General features: G+C 40.8%; 1 protein-coding gene across 1 annotated transcript in view; it reads right to left on the bottom strand.

Moving 5' to 3' along the window:
* LOC142194877 (myosin-binding protein H-like) overlaps positions 1-21,157 on the bottom strand; it is a 103,296-nt gene that overhangs the window by 56,271 nt on the left and 25,868 nt on the right. The window contains exons 2-3 of the mRNA XM_075264301.1: positions 2,144-2,278; positions 1,155-1,322 (exon numbers count right to left, since the gene is read on the bottom strand). Of these exons, the coding sequence (XP_075120402.1) occupies positions 1,155-1,322; positions 2,144-2,278 (303 nt within the window). The remainder of the gene's footprint in view (positions 1-1,154; positions 1,323-2,143; positions 2,279-21,157) is intronic.

The following is a 21,157-nucleotide window of genomic DNA, read 5'->3' as shown; positions in this document are numbered from 1 at the left end:
AACCTGAGTTCTGACATTCAACTACCTCCTCCAATGCAGTGGGCGCCTGTCTTTCCTTTTAGATTCTCCAGTGGTTAGGCTGGATAGTCTCCATGGATAAATTTGACAGTTCCCCCTCCCACCTCCATGACGGAGTGCTGATGGGAGTGATTCTCAGCATATTGTCGTACCCCCAGTTGCGCAGATTGGCTGAACAAAGGAGGCACACCTCCACTGAGTGGAGCCTGTTACGTATAATCCTGGGAGCTCCTGAGACACATGCTGTTCTGACCGCCTTACAGCACACTAGTTCCCTGATGATCCAGCAGTAGCTGGGGAAAAGCGTAGGGATGCTGCTTTATCTCAGATATTGATCTATGGAGATCAAAGTCTCTTAATAAAGTCTCTTTATACAGACTTTATTAAGCATCTTTCTAGGAGCTCTGCTTAAGTGAGAATATCCTAGTCTGCTTTTTTATTTAATAAATATAGGAGTTTGCTTAGTTTTGAACAAATATATATGTTGTGAACAAATCTGAACAAAACAGAATTAAACACACTGTGGAATGTTTTTATTTCAGAACTATTAAAAGCTACTTTTATTTATATTTTTGAGGCCTATCCCTCAACCCAGAACAAATTTCTGGGGATCATATTGGATTCCAGACTGATTGACGATCTGCCAGGAGGGAAAGAATTATTGCAGCTGCAAAATTTCTCATCATTCCACTTCAGATTACAGTCAGGACAGGTTTGAGAGTGTTAGGACTAATCTTAGCAGCCGCTTAGGTGATTCGTTGGGTCTTTTGGCATCTCCAGCCCCTGCAATCTCCCTGTCGCAAAAAAAACTGTCTTTCACTTAGATGCTATATACATCTAAAAGACAGGAAGTCCATGGTCTAACCTTGGATGATCTTATTGGCTGTAACCACTGGCAAAAGGATTGGCTCTACTGTCATTGGATCCTTACATTAATTTCCACAAGGACAGAGTCTAGTTAAGATTACTGCAAGTGTAAAGACTGCAGTGCTGCACTCGTTGCTACAGGACAGCAATCTTAGAAACCAGATAACCCCTTTAAGATTTGGAAGCTCTTAGACAACAATTTGAGCTTTATGTCCAGTTAAATTTAACAGTGAGTCTCCAGACACTACTAAACATACATTTTGACTTACCTACTATTTCACGAATCTGAACATAATTTTGCAGTGCTATTGGCTCACTGGAACCAGCCTTGCTAACAGCTTTGACGCGAGCTAAAATCTTATCACCAGTATTTAAATTTTGAATTTTGTAATGAGTAGAAATGCTGGGATCTTTGTTCACAGAAACCCACTCTTGACCTAAAAGATAAAACATAGACATTTAATGATATTATATAGTCATTGCTAATGATTATTCCTAAATCAATTATTAGCAAACACTTGTCAACTGTTTTAGGGCTTGTCACAAAATAGATCATATAGCTTATCTGTCGTTTGCAGTTCACTTTGTTGGTGGGTGAAGACTAGCTGTCAAACACTGCTTTATAACTAGTGCTAATATTATACTCCTGGTTCTATTCAGGCCCCTGAGAATAATAAGCAGAGACCTAGGGGATGTCAAAAATAATGCTCACCATTCCCTCACCTCTCTTGAGCACCCTTGGGAAGTCTGAGCTAATTTTTAGGTAATCTTCAGGTCTCTTCAGTCTTCCTGAGTGACATCAGCAGAGTTGGAGGAAAACTGAAGCCTGTGTTTGGACCTTGGTGGTAATGCGCTTTGATGTAAGCATCATAATGTTGCTCATCTCAAATGATCAGTGGTATATTATAGTGGATTGCACTACATGATACTTGCTAGCCTAAGGCTAATAAGAAACCTATTAGACCTTGCCTCCAGGAAGGCTCTAGTAAGTGATCACACATTGCTGTAGGTGTCAACTTTATGAGACCTGTTTCTGAAGATGCAAAACCAGTTCCTGGTTGTAATAGTGAGTCAATTTGAATTAAGATCCTCCAGTCAATGATGCAATAGTACATCATGGAGTGGGAAGGTATTACAAAGATGCAAAAACCTACCTAAAATTATTGAGAGAAATTCTAGCACTGTTAACATTGTATTATCAGGAAAATCTGAAACTATATCAGGAAATTACTTTTGTCAACTATCTGTCTACACTTACTGTTTTCCTTTTGGTACTCAATCAAATATCCATCTATGCTAAAGGTTCCTTCTTTCTCAGGAGCTTTCCACCTCAGGGATAAAGATTTAGCATCAATCCCATCCACTGTCAAATCTTCAGGTGCACTAGGTGGTTCTGAAAGCAAGTTAAGAACATGGTCAAATTAAAAAGAACAGCTCTCATCACAAATGTAATATCAGGTTATTATGAGTGACAGTCTAAGCCAGATAAAAAGAAAAGATAAGGAAAACTGTGAGTTACATAAGTGGAAATTTCACAAATTCCAAAGAATTGTGCAAAACAAAACTTAAATAGTCGCCCATAGCAACGTTACAGATCCCATGTTATTTACCAAAAGATATCTGAAAAATAAAAGTGAATTCCATCCACACATTGCAGAAAAGTACCTGCAGCGGAAATGTTGCGATTTCCAAAACTGTCACTTTTTGGAAATCGTAGCATGTCAATAATACCTACCAAAACGCTGACAGTTTCCGTATAGGTATAGTTGAAGCAGAAAGCCCATAGAGGAAAACTCAGTGGACTTTCTGTGAAAAGCGTTGTGGGGAAAAAACTCGATGCGTTTCTGTTTCTTAGGTGTGTGAATATACCCCAACATTCTATTCAAACAATTGAGCCGAGGCTTGGATATATGGTATAATTCACAGATCAGTGTGGGATCCATCTTTTTCACAAATCTATTCAGTTCAATAGGTGACCACAATAGCCCAGAGTACAATCATGTGACAGGGAAGGTGCAAAAAAAAAAAGAAAAAAATTCTCAGGTAATCCTGGCATCCTCTGTGGTGTCATCGGTCCCAAGTCACTGCTGGGGCCCTCAGGATCTGCTGGAAGTTTTTCTAAAACTTGTGAGCCTTTTCAAAACCCAGACTGCAATGTGCACAAATCATACTCAATAAGACTAGTGCATAATACTCTGAGCATTTTAACAAAGCAAGTCAAAAGCAAAAGATGATATAGCAGCTGAATACGCTAGTGTAGGTGTTTGTTCATTTCAACAAGGCTGGTCAGATTTGTACGGGTTTATGCAACAAAAAAGATCGGTGTAACGCCTCTGCCTGTTCTGGTCTCTGCACCACCCTCCACTCGCTCGCTGCGGCGCAGGAGGCGTATCCAGTTTGATTCTTTGCTTAGTGTTTTTCGCTGGTGAGCAGGGTCTGATCGAGCAGTCTTGGATGATATGATGTGGAGAACCACAGTACAGGCACAGGTTATTCCTGAGACATTGCTCTTATTGTGACTTGGCGTCCACAGCTCCCAGTTGCATGGGTTCCTCACCAGGAATGATGGGAGGAAAAGTAAGTTTTTCAGGAGAGAAAGGGGAAGAGACAGAAAACCTGGAGAAAACAGGCCTTACGCTGGGTTCACACTTTCCGCTTTCAGTTTCCTGGGGGGAGGGGCACAATAGACAGTGAGCCCTAAGCTGAACCCACCACTGCCCCTACCTGCTTGCCAGTCCTATTCTAAGTAATAGGCAGCAACTGGTTGACGGGCCCTACCTATATAAGTGACAACACAGAATGAAGATAAGACAAACAACACAAAAGGGAGGTCAGCTAGCCAAGGGTCCAGTAACAGTCGAGCAACGAAGCACCAAATCAAAATCCAAAAGAATAGTCAATAGGGAAAGCCAGAGGTCAGTCATATAATAGTAAAAGAAGAGGAGCTTAGTAGGGACAAAGTCAATAGCCAGCAAGTCTATGTGGGCTGATGGCCTGTATATAGGAAGCCAAAGACCCGCCCTAGACTTGATAGGAAGACAGGCTGTCAGTCACCCTGCAAGGCTAGGATTAACCATTTGATTAACAAAGGGAAACAAGATGGGTGTGGTGGAAATTCAAATACAGAGATTGCACAATTTGAACACTAATCAACAAAAAACACTAAGCAAAGAATCAAACTGGATACACCTCCTGCGCCGCAGAGTGTGAGTGGAGGGTGGTGCAGAGACCAGACAAGCTGATTACAGAGGAGGCGGGAAAACCCCATTTAAGGATGTCATACAATTGCTATTAATGTTGTGACTCTTGTTACAGTGCTTTTTTTCTTATACAAGGGTATACTTGAAATACAACTCCTAGTCCTATTTTTAAAACAGTGTGGTTTGCCATCACCCATGTGGAGATATATCTTTGCAAGGTAACACTAGAAATAGCTAGGCTATTGGTCCATGCGTCATTACATTTCCATAAACTAAGACCACATTTAACATAGTAAGGCTTTATTCAAACAACAGTGAAAAATGGCCGTTACGGGAACACATTAATTTTCAATGTGTGTACTCAAATGTCTGTTTTTTTGACTGTTTAACACAGATGTCACCAAGTTAAAAAAAAAAAAAAAAAACTGCAGAAAAATGCAGTGAAAACATGTCTTTTCCCGCAGCATTCGTCATTATAATTTGCTGCATTTTTTCTTCCTGCATTAATTATATAGGGATGAGATTAATTACCGTATATACTCGAGTATAAGCCGAATTTTTCAGCACAGTTTTTGAGCTGAAAAAGCCCCCCTCGGCTTATACTCGAGCCAAGCAAAAAAAAAAAAAGTTGTTTTTTTTATTGTATAGAATCTCCCATAAAATAGTGGGAAAAAAAAGAAGCTTTAAAAAATATAATAAGAAAATAAAGTAAATAAAAGTTCTAAATCCCTCCTTTCCCTAGAATATACACTCACCGGCCACTTTATTAGGTACACCTGTCCAACTGCTCGTTAACACTTAATTTCTAATCAGCCAATCACATGGCGGCAACTCAGTGCATTCAGGCATGTAGACATGGTCAAGACAATCTCCTGCAGTTCAAACCGAGCATCAGTATGGGGAAGAAAGGTGATTTGAGTGCCTTTGAACGTGGCATGGTTGTTGGTGCCAGAAGGGCTGGTCTGAGTATTTCAGAAACTGCTGATCTACTGGGATTCACGCACAACCATCTCTAGCGTTTACAGAGAATGCTTCGAAAAATAAAAAACATCCAGTGAGCGGCAGTTCTGTGGGCGGAAATGCATTGTTGATGCCAGAGGTCAGAGGAGAATGGCCAGACTGGTTCGAGCTGATAGAAAGGCAACAGTGACTCAAATAACCACCCGTTACAACCAAGGTAGCCAGAAGAGCATCTCTGAACGCACAGTACGTCGAACTTTGAGGCAGATGGGCTACAGCAGCAGAAGACCACACCGGGTGCCACTCCTTTCAGCTAAGAACAGGAAACTGAGGCTACAATTTGCACAAGCTCATCGATATTGGACAATTGAAGATTGGAAAAACGTTGCCTGGTCTGATGAGTCTCGATTTCTGCTGCGAAATTCGGATGGTAGGGTCAGAATTTGGCGTCAACAACATGAAAGCATGGATCCATCCTGCCTTGTATCAACGGTTCAGGCTGGTGGTGGAGGTGTCATGGTGTGGGGAATATTTTCTTGGCACTCTTTGGGCCCCTTGGTACCAATTGAGCATCGTTGCAACGCCAAAGCCTACCTGAGTATTGTTGCTGACCATGTCCATCCCTTTATGACCACAATGTACCCAACATCTGATGGCTACTTTCAGCAGGATAATGCGCCATGTCATAAAGCTGGAATCATCTCAGACTGGTTTCTTGAACATGACAATGAGTTCACCGTACTCCAATGGCCTCCACAGTCACCAGATCTCAATCCAATAGAGCATCTTTGGGATGTGGTGGAACGGGAGATTCGCATCATGGATGTGCAGCCGACAAATCTGCGGCAACTGTGTGATGCCATCATGTCAATATGGACCAAAATCTCTGAGGAATGCTTCCAGCACCTTGTTGAATCTATGCCACGAAGAATTGAGGCAGTTCTGAAGGCAAAAGGGGGTCCAACCCGTTACTAGCATGGTGTACCTAATAAAGTGGCCAGTGAGTGTATATAACAGTAGAAAATGACTGTGAAACACATACACATTAGATATCCCTGTGTCTGAAAGTGCTCGGTCTACTGAATATAGGGTATCTGAAGTCCACCTGTTCCGTCAGGAAGGGGTTAATAAGAGCACTGCAGATACCCTATATTCAGCCAGACTGAATTCCAATTGGGAGGGGGCGGGGGACAGTCCTCAAGCTCAGGGAAGGGGCAGACAGACAACCAAAACACCCCCTCCACTTCCCCATCACCCAGCAACTACTGCACCCAAAAACTCCGACCATTTTAATGTTTGAAATTTTCCAGCAGCTGCCCCCCTCGGTTTATACTTGAGTCAATAAGTTTTCCCAGTTTTTTGTGGTAAAATTAGGGGCTTCGGCTTATATTCTGGTCGGCTTATACTCGAGTATATACAGTAAATTTTATTCACTCTACTGGTAGTGCAAAATGAAGTAATTTTTTCTGCTGCATTTCTGCAACATGGGGTCTTAGCCTCAAAGAACATTTAAAAATAAAAAAAATCAACTCCACAGAAGAATAGTTTACAGTTTACAGTACATACATGTGGATGGAGTTTTTAATATTGCACAAGCATTATAACGAAAATGTATCTAAAAATGCAAGCACTCATTTGACAAGTCTACCACTTTTAGACTTAAGTGTAAATACACAAGTCACTTAAAAACTAAATTATTTTGCTGCAATTTGACAATTAAGTGTGAACTCATCCTTCACACGACTGTACTTTTGATTCGCTATTGAGGATCCACAATTGCTGATCAAAGTACGGACAAATACATTTCTATGGGCCCATACACACAGCCATATTTTTGCGGGCTTTATGTATTAAGCAGCAAAATATGAAGCAGGTCCTATGCCTTTCTTTATTTGGGACTCGTTTTTATTGACCTGTACACTAAACACTGGTCCTCCCTACTACTAAAACCTTGGCAGGTCGTTATGTCTCTGCAGCTGCTACTGTTATCCCCATACACACATACCCTCTGTGTTGACCATCATGTTCCATCCTCTACTGTGACTGTGGCTGTTACTACTGCCCCTACACATCTGAACTTCTTTTGCCTTTTCTATCATATCCTATAGTATATTGCTACTGGAAGGTACCCTACCCTGAACAGGGTAAATGTAACAAACCTGATACAGAACCAATCAAGCACTTGAAGTTGTGGTGGAGGAACTGGTGGATAAAATGTGTGTGTGTGTATCTTATAAACAGTCAGTTAGTAAAGTGATTGATAACAGATATGTGTTAAGATTTCTTTTCTCAGTGATGTAAGTACAGCAAAGGCCACATGCAGCAGGCCGCAGAAAAAAAAAAAGTGCTGTAGTAAAAACCACGGCGGCAACGCATATCGTTTTTCCCCACAGCACTTTCTATAGAAAGTCCACAGAGGTTTTCTCTGTGAACTTTTGCTTACATTATACCCGCAGGAGTTTCCGTGGGTATAACTGACATGACCAAAAGCATAACAGTTTTTGAAATCACAGCATGTCTGTATTTTTCTGCAATATGTGGATTGGATTTGCAGGGACTGTAAAATGCTGTAAACCGCGGTGATTACACCACGGCCAAACCCATGGCATTTACAGGAGTTTGGGTCCAGAATTTAAGAGTTACTGAAGGTTTTTATCCACTGGGTGTAAGTAAAATGAATGATAGCAAGCAGATCTTAAAATTGTGAGGAATTGAAACAGAAAATACATTGGAAAACGGTATAACTTTTTATTATACAAACAATAACATTGGTCTCTCATACATAATACATAAGCTGTATGGAGTACATTGGGAACACCAAAATCCCAACTATGTCCCTAATAGTTCCTATGATTGGGATGTCACGCTGGGGGTCACTTTTAGTTTATTTTCCCTTGTAAGCTCTAAATCTGGGGTGTACCCGGTTATATGCTTGCACAGCTTATACAGTATACATACGTTCTAATGATGTGGCAGTTTTGGGAGTTTTTGTCTTCATATTGTGCAAGCTATATCTTTTTTATTTTTCTGATGATGAGGGCTGATTTTTTGTGGGATGAGATGCATTTTTTAATTACACCATTTTTGGGGGGTACCTACAACTTATTGCATAAATTATATTTAGGGTCAGTTCACACGTGAACTGCCCGCGCGGGTTTTGACACCGAGAGAGACCGGCTGAGCCTGCACGGCTTCCGCCTGAAGAAAGGGCATGTCGTTTCTTTTCTCCGCTAGCGGCAGCTCGCCGCTAGCGGAAAAAAAAAGCCCGGTGGTCTACATAGACCACCATTGTAAAAGGGCGGATTTTGAAGCGAAATCCACTGTCAAAATCCGCCCCTTTGCCTACGTGTGAACTAGCCCTAACTCTTAAAAAAAAAACAAAAAAAACCCCAAACATTAATCCTGGCATTGCTTTTTACCTTTTCATTTTTTTTATATGCAGTGTACAGCATAAGCAACATGTTACATTTATTCTGCGAGTCGGTACAATTACATCGATACCTCATTTATATAGTTTTTTTTATGTGTTACTGATTCAGCAGAACAAAAACCCACTTGTTGACATTAATCTGTTATTTTTGCATCACCATCTTCTGAGATGCGTAACATTTTTATTTTTCGTTTGACAGAGTTGGTTAAAGGGGTATTTCCATGTACATAATTATTTTTAAATGTGTAGATAATTAACCATTAAACATTTTTGCAAATATAAGGAATTAAACATTTTGCTAAATTTTAAAGATTTTCTCTAAATATTTTGTGGTCACAGTTTTGTTGTCTTCAACAGTTGCCAGTGGATACAACCATGAATGCAGGAACTTTCTAAGGTCAGAGAATCAGCTATGATTTCCTTATTGTGGCTGGGATATCTTCTGATACATGTAGTGTCTCTGCCTGATAACCCAGCTACAATAAGAAAATCATAGCTGGGTTCCTGACAAGTCCCAGACCATAGAAAGTTTCTGCATTAGTGGTCGTATCCATGGCAACCAATCAAAACAACAGACTGTCACCACTAAGAGGGTATAAGACAAACATGACATCAAGGAAACAGAAAAATCATACAGCATACCATGTTCCCTCTGTATGGGTCCCTCAATACAGGATTAACTAGAGAAAACTAAAGAACTGAAGGAATACTGAACATAAATACAAAATGTACTTTATTAATAACATATAAAAACAGGGAAGGAAAGTAGCCAACAGACAAAAAGGGTCACCTAAACACTGGAAACCGGTAACCGGGTAAGTGTAAAATGACATACAAAACCATGAAATAAATAGATTCTAGATAAATAACTGCCAGCATAAATACCAGGATATAATAGTAAATAGCCGGCTGATCAGAGCAACCATAAGTACAAAATGGAACAGGACAAGTGTACCAATATATACTAAAAGTACAAAAATAGTGTGACAATCTAAGTATATAATACAAATATACACAAAAAAACTAGGGCAAAAAGGGGCAGAACTATATGAATATTTCTACTGTGCCTGAATCAGGCGAACTTCCATAAACATCTTAAAAATTGTGAAAAAATTTTGTACTTTATTAAATTTAACACATTAAAAATACACAATAATAAATGTACAGAGGATAGTACAAACCATACAATACATGGAGGTTAAGTTGTAATACTGCATCAAAGGCTGTAGGTATAACTCTTGTTACATATATATATATATCAGATGTCATGGTATATCTGTGCGTCTGAACAGCACTTCATTAGTTTAAACGTGGTTTACATAGAGTATATACACATAAATAGAATTAAGGTCGTGCAGGGTTACATTTACCTATAAGTAGACCTCCATGTACATGAACGCGCCCCCGACGCGCGTTTCGCCACTACCGTGGCTTCGTCAGGGGGAAAAAAGATGAACTGTTTTTAGAATATGGGGATAACGTCTATCCTTAGGGAGAGACCACCTTCTCAGGTGTGTGGAGACTTATAGCCATAGTTGCTCCACTGCAAAGGAACATGGGAAGAATATGCAAATCTGTCTCCCAAGATGTAAACAGGGAGACAGTGCCTCTGTTATGCTGCCCTCTATAGCAAGCAACCCTGAACAACATGCCCGACTTCCCAGAAGCCTTTGCTGCATGATGCGAGGTTATAACCAAATCAGTTTCTCAGCTACGGACGGCACCGTTTCTGTCTCTTTGGACGTCATCAGCGCAGCCTAGAGAGAACTGATTTGGTTTAAGTGAGAGGCTGAAAGACCAGTGAGAGGCTGAAAGACGTAGCTGAGAAACTGATTTGGTTATAACCTCGCATCATGCAGCAAAGACTTCTGGGAAGTTGGGCATGTTGTTCAGGGTGCTTGCTATAGAGGGGAGCATAACAGAGGCACTGTCTCCCTGTTTACATCTTGGGAGACAGATTTGCATATTCTTCCCATGTTCCTTTGCAGTGGAGCAACTATGGCTATAAGTCTCCACACACCTGAGAAGGTGGTCTCTCCCTAAGGATAGACGTTATCCCCATATTCTAAAAACAGTGAACACTAAAACACAGCCAAAAATAAGGAGAAAATAAGGAGTGGCCCCTGCATACAGTATTATGTCGCTTAGTGGCCCCTGCACTCAGTATTATGTCCCTTAGTGGCCCCTGTACTCAGTATTATGCTCCACTGTGGACACCCATAACAATTATTATACTCTGGGGTCTTTTCAGACCCCAGAGTATAATAATCGGAGACCCGGGGGAATAAAAACAAAAAAACTGCTGTTATTTACCTGTCCCCCGGTTCCTACGCTGTCGGCCTCTGCTGTTGGCATTCTTCAATGACGTCGGACGTTACATGACCCGGGACGCAGGCTGGGTCATGGGACGTCAGAGACGTCAGACAACTAGGCCGACGCCTGCCCGGAGCCTGGAGAGGTAAGTAACACAGTTTTTTATGTTTCTTACCTCTCCCGGGCCTCTGATCATTATACTTAGGGGTCTGCAAAGACCCCCGAGTATAATAATAGTCTTTGCAGGGCCTGTGGTGTCACTTACTGATCCCAGCCCAGCCAGGATCGATGAGTAAATAGGGCCCGTTACCGGCTGGACTCCAGCCGGTAACGGCCCATTAAGAAAAAAACGCAGCAGTAGCGGCTGTCACCGGGCCCCCTAATGTCCCAGGCCCTGTGGCAGCTGCCTCCGCAGTAGTTACGCCACTGACTGTGCACTCAGGCACATTTGCACTTTTTTGCACTATTCAATTTATTTATCTATATCATTGATATATTGTATTTTTTTTTTTTTTTATATTAGGTTCGATTTGTATTGATCCTTCATACACACTAAATGATGAATTATCTACATTTTTACACTTTATTATTGCATGGTCTTATTTGCGTCTTCTGATTAGTACACTTTTTTATTCCCACTAGTACAATTAGTATATAGGTTTCATACATCTTTACCCATTTAATTTTTGTCGGTGGATCTGTTATTACTATTTGCCTTGTCGATCGTTCTTTTAATAAAGTTTTAATGATTTTGTATTAGAGCATGCACAATAGACTACAACGGTGGCCATGCTTTTGTAGTAGTAAAGATCTCTAGTGATAGTCCAGGCATGCTCAGTAGCATTTTTGTTGGCCATTTTATTTGGATGCTTTCTGGCATTGGCAATACAACTATAGAAATGAAACAATGGTGATCGCACCTGCAGTAAGTCCTCTATTACTGAGCTATATAAAGTCCTTGTGTCCATTCAGTCAGTGTCCCCTGATATATATCACAGAAATGATGTATTGTATTATCTCTCATGTAATTTACAAACTTAAAACTGGGAGGTGAAAGGGCCTCATAAGTGGCAGAGCCTAGGGCCTCATTTCATCTAAATCCGGCCCTGCAAATACAAAAGTTGATATAACAGTGGAAAAATCAGTACACTTCAGTACACATGATAAGTACTATGGCCCAAAATAAGGGTTGAGTCAGCATGGTATCAAGTGAACAGGCAGCTAATAAGGGTTAAATCGGCATAGTAGCAACAGCCAGCTAATAGGGGTTAAATCAGCATGGTAGCATATGAACAGCCAGGTAACAATATCAGGTATAGCAAGCCTGCGATGAAAAAGGGGGGGGGGCTGCATATAGTAAGAAGTAATAGTAAGTAACAGTGAGTAATAGTATATAGACTTACTGGGTAGATAGCAGTATATAAAGTGAAACAAAGCCACAACTGAGGTATAAATCAAGGTTTTAAAGTGAGGTCAGTAAGGTAGAACTGGGTAACAAACAATTACACATATCGGTGGATGACATAATCAGAGACCAGTGAGGGGAGACGCTACCCCAATCAGCTATGATTTCCTTATTGTGGCTGGGAAGAGGGTTAGAGAAAATCTTTAAAACGCTGCAGAATTTTTAACTACTTAAATTTGCAAAAATGTTTAACTTTTAATTAAATAGAAGTATAGATATGATTACGTTCATTGGAATACCCCTTTAAGAGCTTATTTTTTGTGGGACGATCTGTACTTTTTTATTGGTATTATTTTGAGGCACATATGTGTTTTTGATTACTTTTTATAGCATTTTTTGTAAGCGCGATGGCCAAAAATCATTATTTCCGGTGTTTATTTTCCCAATATTTGTGGATTCAATGCTATACACTGCAATACATATAGCCAATGTAGACACATCGGCTGACTTCCTTACATCACGGCAGGATCAACCAGGTACTGGGTGGCTTCAAGCAGCCTGTGGTCAGACTGACCCTGGGCTGCAGAAAATAAGTAAAGGCACCCACGATCTTGTCACAGGGGGAGGCATTGGCATGGCGTAACCCTTTGGATGCCACGGTCATATTTGACCGGTGCATCCAAGGGATTAAAACCCCCAAACAGACTTCAGCTCTGACAGGGGGTTATGGACAGAATTTTAGCTGTTAGTTACAACTAACACCCACTCCTGATCTCTCTCACAATGTCTCTGAAGTGATGGCTGTAAATTTACAATTCAGGGTACTTCAAAGACCACGAACTCTGGCCGTAGATTTATGGCTGATGGTCCTTAACTGCTTAAGGGACGCAAAGTGAGAATTTTTGTTACTCAGGTGTCTCACTATTGGCAAATTATTCATGGGACACAGCAATAGGCTTTTTTTTATTCAGGGCACATAGTCTAAGACATGCCATGACACTTCATAAAGAAAAGAAGGCATTTTCCTACCCCTGTTTAGCTGCCTCAGTAAATGAAGAGATGGCCACACATGTTCTCTGAGGTCACCTCTATTCTATGTTTGCCGACCAATCACCTTCTGAGCAGTCACAATAATTAAGTACCTCACATGTCAGGAAGGGGTTAATAGTAGGTTCACAGGGGACATATATGCTGCAGATTTTGACAGAATTGAGAATTGGGTATTTAGCAGAAAAGTGGATGAGATTTTAATCTGCAAGTGGAATATGAACTGTAAGGGAAGTGATAGTTATGCAATTCCCTAGTGATCCTGAAATAGGAAGAAGACAGAGACAGTGAGTCCTAAACTTGTTCCAGCCCCATTCCCTACCTGCTTGCCACATTGTCCTAATGAAAGGAACAACTTGGCAATGGTCCCTTCTTTGAAATAAGTGTCACAAAACAAGACAGTACAAAACAACACAGAAGCGAAGTCAGCAAGCCGAAGGTCAAAACCAGAGAGACAAAGCAGTACAAAATTGTAATCCAAAAAAGAAGTCACAAGGGAAGCCAGAGATCAGTAATACTATAGTAGCAGAAAGAGGAGCTTAGCAGGGACAAAGTCTAAGGACAGAGTCACAATAGCCAGCAATCCTGTGTGAGCTGAAGACTTGTATATAGGAAGCCCAGAACATGCCCCAGACTTGATTGGCAGATAGGCTATCAATCACACAGGCAAGGTTAATATTAACTTATTTAAGAGCAGGTATGGTGGAAATTCAATTACAGAGGATAAGGTAATAGAGCAATGTTCACAAAGAGCAACAAAAAACTTTAAGCAAAGAATCAAACTAAACGTGCTTCCTGCACCGCAGCATGTGAGCGGAGGGTGGCACAGAGATTTGAACAGGCAAAGGCGTAACATGTACAAAGATTGGCACAATACATTGGTCCCATTTAGACATCCCTATAACACTACATTCAGACTTCTCATTCAAGTCCGTTGCTTTTATACATCATTGGATTAGAGCAATGGACTTAAATACCAATCGAATTAATGAAGGAGACAGAGCACCCTTTGTCTGCATCTGTCTCCATTCAATGTTGTGTTAAAAATAAGATGGAAGTTTATTCCCATCTTCTTGTGTACCTTTCTTATGCAAGAAAAAGTTCTGCAGATACAACTTTCACTTCTCTTAGAATAGTATAAATGTTAGGGAATTGCTAGGACAGCAATTCCCTGGTAGCTGTTGAACCCTGGGATGGGACACAAGAGACAGTGAGCCCTAAGCTGAAGCCCCAACTGACCCTTCCTATTGCCAGGTCCTATCCTACGTAATAGGCTGCAACCACAAAGACAGTTCCTTCCTGGATATGTGAGACACAAAATGCAGACAAGACGGACAACAACAAAGGGAGGTCAGCTAGCCAAGGATCAATAACAGTCGAGCGATCCAGTGCCAAATCGGAGTTCAAAGAGTAGTCAGAAGGGAATGCCAAAGGTCAAGGATAAGAATGCAAGCAAAAATAGGGACAGTAAAGAGCAATTATGCACAAGGCAATAGCAAGCATAGGTGTGAATGAGAGTCAAGACTAAATAGGGAGGAAGAACCACCCGCCCCTGGAGTTGACAGGAAGGCAGGCTGTCAATCACACGAATTAACACTTAATGAACAGAGGCAAACAAGGGCAGAAGACGGGTGTGGTGCAAATACAATCACAGAACTAGAGCCGAGTTCACACAGTATGACCAAAAACTTTAAGCCAAAAACCAAACTGCAAAAGCGTCCTGCGCCGCAGCACGCGGGCAGAGGGTGGCGCAGAGACCCGAAGAGGCAGAGATGTTACAATAAATACATGAAAGAAGAAGGCTTCATTCATTCTGTCACTATTTAAGTCCATCGCTCTAACATGGATTATAGCAAGTAACTTCAATGAGGGCAACCTGAACGTTGCCTAAACAAGTGGTAAGCAGGGATTAATTTTTAAATAATCGAGTGTCATTATTGTTTGGGGGTTTTTTTGTTGTTTTTTTTGTCTCTAACAAGGACAATTTGTTAGAGACAAAAAAAAAAACAAAAAAAAAAATAAAAAAAAAACAATAATGACACTCGATTATTTAAAAATTAATCCCTGATTCAATAATCAATGTCAAGCAACTTACACTAGGTTCACACTAGCATTTGAGCCAATCCGCCCAAATTTCCGCTTAAATTGGCAGAGAAAAACTGTGGGAAGATACACTGACAGCTGTTATTTCCAAAACACTGCGGTTGGAAACAATGGCAGTTTCTGTATAATAAAAGCAATGAGTCTGCAAAGGACTTTTTCTTTGATGCATTACCGTCACATTTTTTTTCCATGCTGCGGTACCTTGTCCTTGTTACAAAATAAAAAGTGGCAACATAATATCCGGGGGAGAAAAAAGCACAAATGCTTCTTAAAAAAAGGGTGGAGCATAAAAAGACCGCAAACCCCCCCCCCCCCCCCCACACACACACAATTTAAAATAAAAAAGAAGTAAGTAGCTTAATAAAAAAAAAAAGATTTTCTATTTTGATCTGTTTTGTGAACTAATCATCCCCATAATATATGTAGCTGTGAAAAGCATGGAAAGTATTAAAATATAGACATTTTGTTAAAAATGGACACAACATGTCCATAACTAAGATAGTATGATATCTGTGGTAAACATGAAAAACACATGCCCATTAAAAACAAGTGTCTGAATAAGCCCTTATAGTATGTCTTTTAAGTAAGGTTGAAAGTAATTACAACTATATCTTTGGAGATTTATTATGTGTTCCACAAATACTACAGTCAAGGAAACTGACCATAAATGCTTCACTTGAACTGAATAAATGTAGGAATGTGCCTAGGAGAAGTTTTTCTTGCATAGCCCTGCATGTGTTATTTAAAGTTGTTTTAAATGTTTGGCATGGCACATATTCCACATATTTTGCTGAACAGGTGGGGGAAGACATCTGCGAGTTCTGGGAAGGACACGCTGTACACTACGCACTCATGTTTCCTCCTCAGCACGCACACACTGCTCACTTTTGTCACTCATTTCTCCTCAGTACAAAGTACTCACTCCTGAAAATCGTGTTCCCTCTTCAGAACAAACATATGTATTTACAGTGCATCATTAGGCTTCCTTTATACATTTCTGGGAAGGGAGGGGGGGGGGGGAGTTTGCTTTTAACCCCTTAAGGACGCAGCCCAAAATTGCACTAAGGACACAGCCTAATTTTTCAAAACTGACATGTGTCAGTATGGCAATAACTTGAGACTTACAATAACTTTGTAACTTTGCTTTTTTGTGATACATTGTACTTTATGCTAATAGTGAACATTGATCAACAATTTTGTATTTATACATAAAAAAGATAGGATATCTGCTGTAAATTTGGAAAAAATTCACAATTTTCAAAAAAGTGAAATGCTCTACTTATTAGTCATACCACCCAAATACATGATTACCTACCATATCTCTACTTTACATTAGCATTATCTCTTAATTCACCATTAAATTATTTTGCATGTTAGAAGGCTTACAAGTGTAACAGCGTTTTTCCAGACTTAGGGTGCATTCACACTGAGTAAACGCTAGCTTATTCTGAACGTAAAACACGTTCAGAATAAGTGGCGTCTAAAGCAGCTCCATTCATTTCTATGGGAGCGGGGATACGAGCGCTCCCCATAGAAATGAATGGTCTGCTTCTTTCACTCCGTGCAGTCCCATTGAAGTGAATGGGGAGTGCCGGCGTATACGGCAAGCTCTGCTCATGCCGGAGCGTACACGCCGGCACTCCCCATTCACTTCAATGGGACTGCACGGAGTGAAAGAAGCAGCCCATTCATTTCTATGGGGAGCGCTCGTATCCCCGCTCCCATAGAAATGAATGGAGCTGCTTTAGACGCCGCTTATTCTGAACGTGTTTTACGTTCAGAATAAGCTAGCGTTTACTCAGTGTGAATTCACCCTTACAAGAAAATTTCCCAAACTAATTTCTTAGGGACCACTTCAGATCCGAAAGGGATGATGAAGGCCTATTATTATTATTATTATATTAGAAAACCCTCATAAATTACCCCATTTTTCAAAACTGCACCCCTCAAATAATTCAAAATAGAATTTCAGACGTTTGTTAACCCTTTAAGCATTTCACGGGAATTAAAACATTTTTATCCAATAATACATTCATTTATCCCTAAAATTAACACATTCACAAAGAGTTAAAGGAGAAAATGTACTCACAGTCTGTTATGCAATTTCTCCCAGGCATAGAAATACCCCACATGTGGGTGTAAATGGCAGCACATAAAAGGGAAAGAACGTTACAGGGTGTTTGAAAAGAAAGTTTTGCTGGAATAGTTTTTGGGTGCCATGTCTCAGTTGAAGTGCCCCAAGAGTACCAAAACTATGGAAACTCTCTAAAAGTCACCCCATGTTGGAAACTACAATCCTGACAGAATTTATCAAGGGGTATAGTGAGCACTTTGACCCCACCTTCACATATTTTATTAACAATGGAATGTGTACATAAAAAATTACTAAAATGTCACTTTATGCCCAAAGTTTGAAAAGAGCAATATTTGCTGGAATAGTTTTCAAGTGTCAGGTCACATTTGCATAGCAGCTAGACTATCAATACAATGGAAACACACAAAAGTGATCCCTTTTTAGAGGCTACACCCCCCACAGAACATATCAAGGTGCATAGTGAGCAATTTGACACCACAGCTGGTTCACAGATTTTCTTAACAACATGAAAATGAAAAATTACTTTTTTTTTCAATAAACTGTCAATTTTGCCCCAAATTTTTCATTTTCATAAGAGCATTAAGGAGAAAAAGCACCCCACTGATTGTTAAAAAAATGTTTCTGAACATGGAAAGACACTATATTTGGTTGAAAACTGCTGTATGGGTACATGGTGGGGCTCAGAATGAAAAAGCGCTATTCAGCTTTTGAAAATCAGATTTTGATGGCATTGTTTTCAGGTGCCATGTCGCATTTGCAGAGCCTCTAAAGTACCAATACAAAGAAACCCTCCCAAAAATTACCCCATTTTAGAAACTACACTCCTCAAGGAATTTCTCATGGGGTATTATCATTTTGAGCCCAAGAGTCCTTCCCAAAAATGAATGCACAAAGTGAAATTTTTAATTCTTATAGAAATATGCCATTTCAGTGCCCAATATGTTGCACCTACTTGCTGTCATCAGAGACACGCACTCCTAAAACTATTAAGTGGACTATCAAAGGTACAAAAAAATTGTACATGTGAGTGTAAACTGCTGCTTGGGCACACAGCAGGACTCAGAAGGGAATGAGCACTGAGCTTTTTGAGTGTAGATTTAGAGGGATTTTCTGAATGTCATGTTGTTTTTGCAGAGTCCTGGAGGTGTCAGTAAACTGGAATTCCCCAAGAAGTGACCCCATTTTGTAGGGGCAATTTTAGGGTCTCTGCAAATGTGACATGGCATCTAAAAAACAAGAATGTAAATCTGTGCTCTTGAAGCACATAGCACTCCTTCACATCTACAATTTATGCCCACATGTATGACACTGAGTGCACAGGCCGGCCGGCCGGCATTTTTTTGGAGGCTGCTAGGAGGCTGCTCCTTTAGTTCTATGGAGAACAGGAGCGTACAGCGCATGTGCGCGTAAGCGGCATCCAAAAAATGGCCGCCAGCCGGCCTGTGCACTCGGCTCTTGCCTGCGTCCCGATGGCAGAGCCGAATGCGCAGGTGCCATAGTGTGACCCCAGCCGGAAGAAGACGCAGAAGAGGCGGTTGCTGTTGAAGATGGAGGCGTCGCTGGAGAGAGTTCTCTGGCAGCATTGGGGATGCCCCCAGTGCTGTCTGAGCACTGGGGCCCGCCCCCAGTGCTGCGAAAGAACTCATTTGCATACCGGTAAAAAACGGTATTTTTGCTGAACGGCGGGCCTGCGGCAACTGATAAAGGTAGGAGACGAATAGCCTTTCTTAAGGCTATTCCGACGTGTCAGCTACAAAAAAAAGTGTTTAAATGATAGGATCCCTTTAAAACCAAAATTTTCATGTCATTGGTAATATTATGATCTTCATTGCTGAAATGTTTTGACCAGCCAATGAAGGTGGTGCAATAGTCATGATGAACACATCAAACTACATACAGGAGGCACACAGACAACTGACTGACACACAGTATTACTCCAAATTGGATTCAGACCCTACAGAGAAGTACTCCAAAAAACTGAAAAAGGTTATCTACGGCCTATCTGATGGAGCAGAAAGCCTAAGCAGCCTCATATCAGCAAGTCCAAGGACAGGGACCTTTTATTAGCTTCCAAAACTGCACAAATCTGGGAACCCAGGGAGACCAATCATTTCATGCATGTGTTGGCACCCTCACTGAACAGATTTCTGGATGGGTGGAGGGTACTCTTAAACCCTTAGTGAAGGATATAGCCAGCTACCTTCAGGACACCACAGACCTATTAAATAAACTATCCACTATAGGTCCTCTCCCAGAGAGAACCATCCTGGCCACCATGGATGTAGAATCCTTGTACTCCAACATCCCACACCAGGACGGTGTAAATGCCTGCTAGTTTTTCATGGAAAAGTGAGGTATGAACGCTGAATTGGTGATGAAATACACAAAATTCATACTTATCCACAATTACTTTTCTTTTGGTGACTGCATCTATCTACAGCAGACTGGCACTGCAATGGGAAGTAAAATAGCACCTAAGTATGCTAATCTCTTCATTGCCAAGCTTGAGCGTGACTTCCTATCCACCTGCACCACCAGGCCCCGGGCCTACTATCGCTTCTTTGACGATATCCTAATCATTTGGACTGGGTCTGAACAACAGCTGAAAACCTTCCATCAACAATTCAACCAGTTCCATCCTACCATCAACTTGACGCTCAATTACTCCTTCTCTGAAATAAATTTCCTGGACATAGTCATCAAGATACAGGACAACAAAATTGAAACATCACTGTATCGGAAACCAATTGACTGCCCTACCTACCTAAGATGGGATAGCTTTCTTCCCAAACACATAAAGAACTCCATTATCTACAGCCAGATACCATCACATATGTTCAGACCCTGCAGATAGAGACAAACACCTTGGGGGCCTCAAAAACACATTCTTGAGGCAGGGTTACCATCCAAGAACAATTGAAAACCAAATCACCAGGGCCATGAGAATACCAAGATCGGAGTTATTAAAATACAATACCAAACAGGAAAACAATCGGGTGCCCCTGGTCGTCACATATAACCGACAACTGGAAATGCTGAGAGGAATCACACACAAATTACATCCACTACTGCAAAAAGACAACCGTTTAAAAACCATATTTACAGACCCCCCCTCTCCTGTGCTATAGACAGCCCCCAAATCTCAGGAATATGGTTATTAGCAGCTCACTGTCACCTCCAACTAACAGAGGAACATTTCCATGCGGACAGAAAAGGTGCAAAACCTGCCCTCACATACTGAACACCGACAAGATAGAGATACCAAATTCTAACAGGGAATATAAAATCCCAGGTACGTTCACCTGTAACACACCTAATGTAGTGTATTTAATAATATGCACCAAATGTTCCACTGAAAATTTTTTATGTTGGAGAGACCGGACAGCAGCTTAGAATGCAGATTAACTCACATCGCCATACAATTAGAGAAAGAAGAATGTAACTTCCTGTATCAAAAAATTTCAGCAATGAAGATCATAATATAACCCATGACATTTTGGTTTTAAGAGGGAATTTTAAATCAAGGAAAGAGAGACAAGTACAAGTGAGTACAAGTTTATGACCCTGCTTCAAACATTGCAGGAAGGGATGAATCTGTCACATGGGTTCATGGCATCCTACAGAAATCACTGAACTGAAACAGCCATAAAAGACACTCTCTGAACTGATAAGAACATTGCAAACTGATGAATTGTTTATTTGTATGTACCAATAACCAA

This window comes from Leptodactylus fuscus, chromosome 2 (assembly GCF_031893055.1).
Source record: "Leptodactylus fuscus isolate aLepFus1 chromosome 2, aLepFus1.hap2, whole genome shotgun sequence".
Taxonomy (NCBI): Eukaryota; Metazoa; Chordata; class Amphibia; order Anura; family Leptodactylidae; genus Leptodactylus; species Leptodactylus fuscus.
The sequence above is the reverse complement of the archived record's forward strand: the minus strand, read 5'-3'. Positions and strand labels throughout refer to the sequence as shown.